Source organism: Pezoporus wallicus, unplaced genomic scaffold (genome assembly GCF_028554395.1).
Source record: "Pezoporus wallicus isolate ANWC-B61680 ecotype Strahan unplaced genomic scaffold, APGP_CSIRO_Pwel_v1 contig_7765, whole genome shotgun sequence".
NCBI classification, from domain to species: Eukaryota; Metazoa; Chordata; class Aves; order Psittaciformes; family Psittacidae; genus Pezoporus; species Pezoporus wallicus.
Window position 1 is genome coordinate 1 of NW_026642457.1, and position 9,545 is coordinate 9,545.

Below are 9,545 nucleotides of genomic sequence, written 5' to 3' on the forward strand. Positions count from 1 at the left end.
GGGCTCTTTCCACAGCCTGGAGCAGAGAAATGGGGTCATGGAGAGGGGGGCACACAACACCCAATGACCCCCCCCATAACGTGCCCCCCAGCTCCCCATGCCCGGCTTGGGGCTCACCTTCAGCCTGTTGAGCTTCAACGTGAGCTGCTCGATGGTGCGGAAGATGAGGTCCACGTCCCCGGGGGGAGCCTCGGGGGGGCTCAGCTGGGCCGGTGGCTCCCTGGGGGGGCTCGGTGGGGGCACTGGTGGCAGCCCCATGGGCATGCTCACATAGAAGTAGTTGCCTTGAGAGGGGATGAGCAGCGTTAGGGGGCAGGGACCCACGCGGGGAGGTGCTGGTGGTGTCACGGGGGGTTTGCTGTGTCCCCCCCATGCAGGATGTGTCCCTTTGGGCACGGGGTGGCCCTGGCCATGGGGCCAGTCCTTAGGGACAGTGTGGGGGGGGTGTGTGTCCCCCTCAAAGGACAGGACCCCCGAGTGCCAACGGCCCCCCCACCAGGGTCTCATGTGCCATTAGAGGATGAGGCCTCCTGGGGCCACAGGGACAACAATGGGGCCACAGGGACAACAATGGGGCCACCGAGACATGGGGAGGGGGGGCTCTTTACCATCTACATTAGCTCCGCCTCCTTCCTGCAGCTCAGTTTCTGATTGGCTGCTACCTGGAGAGGGCGTGGCCTCCTTGCCCCCCTCTGCCCGGGCTGTGCACCCCGAAAAGAAAGGGGGGGTCGGGGAAAGGGGGTGAGCAGAACCCGCACCCAGCACTGGCACCCATCAGCATCCCAGCACAGGAACCCCATCACCAGCACCCCTCACCTGCACCCATCAGCATCCCAGCACAGGAACCCCATCACCAGCACCCCTCACCTGCACCCATCAGCATCCCAGCACCAGAACCCCAGCATCAGCACCCAGCATCCAACACCAGAACCCCAACACCAGCACCCATCAGCACCCAATCACCAGTATTTGTCAGCAACCCCTCACCAGCACCCATCAGCACCCCACCACCAGTATCCATCAGCACCCCACCACCAGTATCCATCAGCATCCCACCACCAGTATCCATCAGCACCCCACCACCAGCACCAATCAGCATCCCACCACCAGTATCCATCAGCATCCCAACACCAGTATCCATCAGCACCCCACCACCAGCACCAATCAGCATCCCACCACCAGTATCCATCAGCATCCCACCACCAGTATCCATCAGCACCCGACCACCAGTATCCATCAGCACCCCACCACCAGTATCCATCAGCACCCCACCACCAGTATCCATCAGCACCCCACCACCAGTATCCATCAGCATCCCACCACCAGCACCAATCAGCATCCCACCACCAGCACCCATCAGCACCCCACCACCAGTATCCATCAGCACCCCACCACCAGCACCAATCAGCATCCCACCACCAGCACCCATCAGCACCCCACCACCAGTATCCATCAGCATCCCACCACCAGTATCCATCAGCATCCCACCACCAGTATCCATCAGCACCCCACCACCAGTATCCATCAGCACCCCACCACCAGCACCAATCAGCATCCCACCACCAGCACCCATCAGCACCCCACCACCAGTATCCATCAGCACCCCACCACCAGTATCCATCAGCATCCCACCACCAGTATCCATCAGCACCCCACCACCAGTATCCATCAGCACCCACCACCAGCACCCATCAGCACCCCACCACCAGCACCAATCAGCATCCCACCACCAGCACCCATCAGCACCCATGCAAGCCCCGGCACCCTGGGGTGCACAGTGGACGGGGGGGGTTCACGAGCATCCCTCAGCCCCCATTGTGAGCCCCCAGCCCCGATCCAGCAGCGCTCACTTGGGCGGGTGGCAGCGAGACCCCAAATCCCAGCCTGGGGCAGGTCAGGGAGAGGAGAGGGGAGGGAGGAAGAGGAAGAGGAGGAAAGGGGGGGTCCCCCCGTGCCCGCCCACCCAAGCCCCCTCCCGCCACCTTTCCGGACGACTCTGAGCTCCTCGGCGGGTCCCGGTCCCGGTCCCGGCCCCGGCCCCGGCCCGTCCCGGGGCTCCGCGTCCTCGGGGGGCTCCGCCAGCGCCTCCTGCAGGGCCGAGTCCTGGCCGCAGAGCACCGAGTCCCAGGCCTGGCCCGCGGCCCCGCTCACCGACGGCGTGGGGGTGAGCTCGTCCTCGGGCTCCGCGTCCCGGCCCGGCACCAGCCGCCGCAGCAGCAGCACCCGCAGGCTCTCCACTGCCGCGGGTGAAAGAGGAGTCAGAGCCTCCACGGGGAGGGCGGCATCAGGGGGAAAGGGGAGGAGGAGGAGGGAGAGAGAGAGGAGGAGGAGGAGGAAGAAGGAGAAGGAGAAAGAAAGAGGAGAGAGGAGAAGAGAGAAGGCAAGGAGAGGAGGAGAAGGATGAGGAGGAGAGAAGAGAAGGGAGAGGAGGAAGGAGAAGAAGAGGAAGAGAAGAGAAGAGAAGAAGGAGAAGGAAGAGGAGAGGAGGAGAGAGAAGGAGAGAGAGGAGAAAGAAAGAGGAGAGAGAGAGAGAGAGAGAGAGAGAGAGAGAGAGAGAGAGAGAGAGAGAGAGAGAGAGAGAGAGAGAGAGAGAGAGAGAGAGAGAGAGAGGAGAGGAAGGAGGAGGAGAAGAAGGAGAAGAAAAAAGAAGAGAAGAGGGAAGGAGAAGGGGAGGGGGGCGGGCAGCTCCTCCTCCCCTTCCTCCACCTCGCTGCTCAGCGGCTCCTCGGGGGCCTTCTCCCTGCCCAGCAGCGCGGGGGCATTGACGTCTGCTGCAGGAGCAGGGGAGAGGTGAGACCCACGTCCTGCCTCCCCGGGACGGGCAGGGCTGGGGCAGCTCTCACCTGAGGGGCAATCCCCTGCCTCTGCTCCAGAGCCTCGGGACAGGATGGGGGAGACATCGGGGTCCTGCAACACCAGGCTGCGAGGATGAGGATGGAGACGGCGCATTAGGAGAGAGGCAGGAGCCGGGGGCTGCCACCACTGGAGCCCCCCCAGGGAGCAGGCAAGAGCCCGGTGCCCACCGCACCCCCCCGTGCCCAGAGCACGGCACCGGGCTGCTCACCCTGAGGCTGCCCCACGGGAGGGCTCCGGCGTGCGGCGCTTGGGGGGGAGGTGGCGTTCCTGGTGGCACTCTGCACCGCCTCCTCCAGCAGCTCCATCCACCTGCAGGGCCCAGAGCCCCTGGTCAGCTCCCCGGGGGCTCCTCACCCCCCTGCAGCCCCATCCCCATGCTCCTTACGTGTTCTTCTCGGAGGACGTCAGTGCCACCAGCTCATAGATCTGGGGTCCCAGCTCTGAGGTGCAGATGATGAAGAGGGCTCGTTTATCTGTGTGATGAGGAAGGTCAGCACGTGGCATGGGCTTCACCCCGACCCACATGGTGGTCACAGGACACAGGGTCCCCACTGCCAGCCCCATTGCCTTCCACTTGCTCTGACCTGTGGCCACGGAACGGATGAGCACTGAGTTGAGCTTGAGGACAGGGCTGAAGGTCTGCTTGTTGTCCGAGGAGCCCAGCGCTGTCTTGCTGTGGCACTTGAGCACCAGCTTCTCATCCTGTTTCTGCAGCAGCACCAAGAGGTCCTCGAGGAGCAGCACGTGCAGGTCTGGGGTGGGAGAGGAGACGGGATTCAACCAGGGAACCTCCTGCCTTGCAGCCAGGAGGGATGATGGCCCCATGGATCCAGCAAAGGGGGGCTAAGGGAGTCCCTGTAATGCTGCCGGGCTGGAGGTGAAGTGCCCATGTCCTGGGGGATCTGAGGATGCAGGAGCTGCTGGTACCGGGTGATGGGGAAGGTCCATAGAATCATGGAAAGGTTTGGGTTGGAAAGGACCTTAAAGATCAAACACTGCCAGGGATGGGGCAGCCACAGCTGCTCCATTCAGCCCATTCCAGTGTCCCAGCACCCTCACAGGGAAGAACTTCCCAACATCCAACCTAAATCCCCCCTGTTCCAGTCTGAACCCATCACCCCTTGTCCTGTCGCTCCAGTCCCTGATGCAGGCCCCTCTCCAGCATCCTTGCAGCCCCCTTCAGACACTGGAAGCTGCTCTGAGCTCTCCACGCAGCTTCTCTTCTCCAGGCTGAGCAGCCCCAATGTTCCCAGCCTGGCTCCTATGGGAGCTGCTCCAGCCCCTGCTCATCCCTGTGGCCTCCTCTGCACTTGCTCCAGCAGCTCCACGTCCCTCTCACACCGAGTACCCCCAACCTGTGCTCCGAGCCCCACATCACGCCCTCCATACCCACAGTCTTGTCCTTGCTGACGCGCCAGCTGAGCGGCCCCTCATGGATCATGCGCCGGGAGGTGAGGTCCAGGCTCTGCGGGAAGCCACGGCTGGAGCTGAGCATGGGCTGGGATGTGCACACCCCCCCCCAGCCCCCTTGGGTGCTGCAGGGACCCGGGGGTTACCTTGAACTCAGCAGCCAGGGGGTTGCTGGTCCTCTCCAGCGAGGTGGCATCCAGGCGCTTCTGGTAGCCCTCCAGGCGGTGCCGGTTCTCCGCTCGCTTCACGGCCTCATTCACGTGCCGCAGGATGTCCCGGCACTGGTCCCGGGCTCGGCACAGCTTCTCGTGCTCCGAGGTGCCCGCTGCCGTGGCACACAGTGGGGACAGGGGCTCAGCACCACCCAGCCCCGGCGCTGGCCCCATCCCGCTGCCACGGCTCCCGGGCACAGAACGCTGCCAGCCCGCAGCTCCCTGTGGAGAACAGGGGGACGTTTCCCACCCCCAGCACTCCCCCGCCTTGGCTCTTCCAGCTGGGAAGGCACCAGGTCCCTCCCCACCACCCTTTGCTCTGGATGGCAACAGAGAGGCGGGAGCCCCGTGGGAGAGCGCAGTCATCTCCATCCTGAGCATGGGCTGGAGATGGGAGCACGGAGCTGAGCAGCGTGGGGGCCACCCCCGGGTGCCCCCAGCCCCTACCCTCGGTGTGCTTGATGATGTTCTCCAGCAGCAGCGGGTACTTGGTCAGGCGCTGCATTTCCGAGATGATCAAGTCCTTGAGCTGCAGGCGCCGGCACTGAGGGTTGCTTTCTGCTTCCTGCGGTGGAAGGGAAGAGGGTGGAAGGCTTGAGGTGGGATCGGGGGGTGCCGGGGGAGCACCAGGACAAGGGCCAACCTGCATGAAGATCTGGAAGCGGGTCTCCTTGCGCTGCTTGGTTTTGATGAGCTCAAGGGCAATGGATTGGTAGGAGCAGAAGTCAGCAGCGACCTGCTGGATCTCCTCTTTGGCCAGGCCGTCAAACTGAGGGGGGGCAGAGGAAAACGGGGCTCAGGCTCCCCCAGGCTTGGCCCTGAGCCCCCCATGTCCCTCAGCTCCAAGCACAGCCAGGGGACAGCGTGGGGTCACCTCCACCTCCCTTAGGGAGGTCACCCCCTCCGTGCTAGAGGGGCTCCACCACCCCTGCGCCCCTCACCCGAGACAGCATGAGATCCCCGATTTCCTTGATGATTGGTCCTTCTTCCCGGAGCTTCTTCATGGATTCGGAGAGAGAGGATCTGCACAAGGATGGGGGCAGACAGGATCCCGTGAACAAGGGGCCAGGGCCACCGGTGTGAGTCCCCCCCTGAGCTGCCTGTGCCCCAGAGGGTCCCTGCCAGCTCTTGGGCATGGGCAGGAGGAGCTGAGAGCCTGATGGGCTTCAATTGCTGCATGCCAGGGAGTGTGACACCAAAAGCAGGCCCTGGAAGGGCCACACCAAGGGCTGGTGCTGACCAGGCATTGGCACAGCCTGGGAAAAACAGGCTCTGGATTGCTCCCAGGAGAGGGAATGGAAAGACTGGAGCAGCGAGATGACACCATGCCATCAGCAGGGCTGCTCTGGAAGGCCGGTGGCCGGGTGGGCCACCCTCTGCTCCCACCACAGAGGGGATGCTTCCAGGGCAGAGCACAATCCAATGGGAAGAGGCTTACTGTGGATTTCTATCAGGTCAGGGAGGTTGGGGAAGAGCAGCGCCAGCTCCTCCCGGGACAGCAGGCTCTCCTTCTTCATCCGCTGGTAGAAGAGGAGGTCGAGGACCCGGAGGATGCGGAGGTGGGAGCCTTCGGTGGCAAAGAGCTCTGTGTGAAAGGCACAGGGGTGGAGAAGGGCCCCTCATGTCCCTGGGGTGCCCCTCGTGTCCTCGGGGTGCCCCTCATATCCCCAGGGTGTCCCTCATGTCCCCGGCGTGCCCCTCATATCTGGGGTGCCCCACATATCCCCAGGGTGGCCCTCATGTCCCTGGGGTGCCCCTCGTGTCCTCGGGGTGCCCCTCATATCCCCAGGGTGGCCCTCATGTCCCTGGGGTGCCCGTCATGTCTTTGGGGTGCCCCTCGTGTCCCTGGGGTGCCCCTCATATCCCCGGGGGCCCCACATATCCCCAGGGTGTCCCTCATGTCCTTGGGGTGCCCCTCTTGTCCCCGGGGTGCCCCTCATGTCCCCAGGGTGCCCCTCGTGTCCCCGAGGTGCCCCTCGTGTCCCCAGGGTGCCTTCACATTCCCAGGGTGCCCCTCGTGTCCCCAGGGTGCCCGGTGCCTCCTTACCATTGATGACCTCTTGCCGGTCGATCTCCTTCTGGGGCAGGTTGGCCACCAGGTCCCTGCTGACCGAGTGCTGCCAGTTCTGGGTGTCCAGCTCAGGCTCCAGGTCCGAGAGCTGCCCCTGCTCGTCCTCCAGGAGGTGGGGCAGGAAGGGATCCACGCCGAAGCCCAGGTTGGGGGATTCGATGCTCCTGGGGGGAGAAAGGCGGCGGTGGGAGTCCTCTGCAGCCACCCGCGTCCAGCCAGCCCAACCCCGCAGCTCCCAGCACAGCCAATATCTACCTGGGCCCTATTTTCGGCTCGAACCCGGGGCCTTCAGCACAAGAAGTACAGAGCCTCTGACTCTGGAGCTAACAGACTAGGTCCCCCAGCAGACATCTACATAGGTCCTTTTAGCTCCTGCGGGAGACACAAGGGAACAGAGCTGCCCCCTCGCCCCAGGAGGATGGAGAACTAAGAGGGGACTCCCCCCGGGGAACTGCCTCCCCTTGTGCTCTGTCAAGGCTCGCTGACGGGCAGGGCCAAGCTAGGAAGGGACAGATGGGATCCTCTTTTGGGAGCCCCAGAGTGGGGGCACAGCCCCAGCACACCCCTACAGTGACCTCCTGCTCTGAAGGAAAGCTGGCCCCGGGGCCCCGGCGCGGTACAGACACCGAGAGCAAGGCTGGGCCACTCACCTGCGCCCCATCTTCGGCGTGTACGGAGGGGTGGGATTTTCCAGCGACCTGGGGAGGGATTGGGAGAAGTCACCCTCGTGTCCCGGCATCCCGGCCCCTCTCCTGCCCATGGGGCAGCACCCAGCAGCGCTTCCCTAAGGCCTCACACATCCAGGGCTGGTGCCACCGCTGCGAGAGGGGGTTGGGACACAATGGGAAGTAAAGCCCAATTCGCTCTGCTTTTCCCTGGAAAAGCTCAGCCAGGGCCACGGACACCCCACTCTGCACGGCCCGGCTTGGCCTTGACCCACAGGCTTAGCTAAAGCTTCCCCAAGGCAAGGCCTGCCCATCCCAGCTCCTCTTTGAAGCCAACACCTCCATAGGACCCCAGGTCTGCCCTTCCCGGGGCTTGGATGGTGCCTCCCACCTTGTGGACAAGCTGGAAGCCGAGGATGATGCTGACTGGTGGAGCCTGGTGGCCTCAGCCGCCGCATCCATGTCCACGTCGCTGCGGGACCGAGGAACGTTTTCCACCTTCCGGGATTTCTTCATCTCTTCCCGACCTTTCAAGCTCTCGGAGCGGCCCAGCTTCACCTCGGCACGGGAGCTGCAGGAGGAGACAGAGCCCAAGGAGGCTGTGGCTGCCCCATCCCTGCTCAAGGCCAGGTTGGACACAGGGGCTTGGAGCAAGCTGCTCCAGTGGAAGGGGTCCCCGTCAGGAGCTTTAAGGTCCCTTCCAACCCAATTCCATGATTCCAAGGCCAGGAACAAGCAGGGGCATCCCTGCAAAGCGGCTGTGGGACCCCTGGAGCTGCTCCCCACGTGTGCTCGTGTCCCACCTGTCCAACTCCAGCAGGTCCTCAGGGAAGCTGCCGGTGGAGAGGCGCTGGGAGCCGGGCTCCTGGCTCTCGCAGTGCTGGTTGTTCTCAAAGTGCTGGATGATGTTCCTCACATTGCCGGGTTTGACTGCTGGCGCCAGAGCAAGGAGGGAACAGCAGTGAGATGGGGTCGGGAGGAGATGCGGGTGCTGCCGCCCACCCCGTGGCCAAGCACTGGTGACCATCACTGAGGGCATTCCAGCCTCCATGGGGAGATGGGCTGAGCAGGCAGCAGGGATGGCGATGCTCAGCCCTGACCCTGAGCCCACCCAACACCCGGTGCAACAACACTGGGGTAGCTCGGGGAGGGGCGGGGGGGGGCATAAAATAAAACTAAGCACATGAGGTGAAGGGCAAACAAAAGAAGAGGCCTTTTACCTTCAACAGGGGACAAAGGGACATGAAATGCTGGAAGGGAAAAACAAAAATGAGATGTCAACTCAACCCTGCATCTTGGCAACGAAGGAGGCAAGGAGGGGATGGGTGAGCCAATGCATGAGAACTGAAAGCAGAAGGGGAGGAGGAGAAACAGGGGCACACACATGTGTACACACACACACACACACACACACACACACACACACAGGCACACGCTTGCTCTCCACCACCTCATGGGACCATAGATGAGCCCTTCAGTGCCATGGCTTAGTGGTGGCCTTGGCAGTGCTGGGGACCAGTTGGGCTTGATGAGCTTAAAGCTCTTTTCCAACTGGGTTGATTCCATGCTCCCTGATTCTACCTCAACCCCCAGGAGCTGTGGCCCTTTTAAGATGCTGTCAGCAGCCCCTAACCTATAAATCTGTGGGGAGAGCTCGGTTCTGCTCCCTTCCCTCTCCCCTCAGAGCCATGTGGGAGCACAGAGGGTTGAGAGGGGTTCCAAGGTGCCCTGGGCACGCTGCTGCTCCTGCAGGCAGCAGAGGAGCTGTGGGTGCAGCACTCCAGGAGGCCCCAGTACTCACTGCTCTGGGAGCTGATTTTGGGCTTCCCAATGTACTTGAGGATGGGGTTGCGCTTCTTGTCTTCCATGGCATCCTTGTCCTTCTTCGTGCTGCTGCTCTGCTGGGACACCCCAGAGGAACACTGATAAACACCATGGGGGCACCAAGGGTGTCCCCAACCTTGGCCATGCTGGAACTGCTTGGGAAAGGATGGGGCTGGGATCTGGCTCTGGCATTAAGCAGCTGAGACATGGGGGGAGATGGGGATCTCTGGAGTACCACTCCCTGGGCTGCTTCAGAAGTCCTCCCCCTGCAGCACTGGGTGCAGCTCTGGGTGGAGAGCTCAGAGCAGCTTCCAGTGTCTGAAGGGGGCTGCAAGGATGCTGGAGAGGGGCCTCCATCAGGGACTGGAGCGACAGGACAAGGGGTGATGGGTTCAGACTGGGAACAGGGGGATTTAGGTTGGAGATAGGGAAGTTCTTCCCTGTGAGGGTGCTGGGACGCTGGAATGGGTCCCTGACCGTGGCTTTAGGTGAGCTTTAAGGTCCCTT

The 9,545-nt window shown here is 62.9% G+C and overlaps 1 protein-coding gene across 1 annotated transcript; it reads right to left on the reverse strand.

Annotated features, from left to right (window-relative positions):
* Positions 1-4: 4 nt before the first annotated feature.
* On the reverse strand, positions 5-9,223 carry LOC130610607 (rho guanine nucleotide exchange factor 11-like; the record flags this gene model as incomplete). Its single annotated transcript, XM_057430632.1, is given in 22 exon segments — positions 5-16; positions 118-284; positions 609-701; positions 1,983-2,265; positions 2,677-2,771; positions 2,844-2,920; positions 3,065-3,113; positions 3,116-3,165; positions 3,242-3,329; positions 3,441-3,608; positions 4,246-4,321; positions 4,413-4,591; positions 4,926-5,043; positions 5,122-5,247; positions 5,420-5,501; positions 5,913-6,063; positions 6,526-6,713; positions 7,200-7,247; positions 7,606-7,785; positions 8,018-8,144; positions 8,435-8,464; positions 9,016-9,223. Coding segments are annotated over 22 exon segments (2,595 nt in total), but the record flags the coding sequence as incomplete, so codon positions are not given.
* Positions 9,224-9,545: the final 322 nt, after the last annotated feature.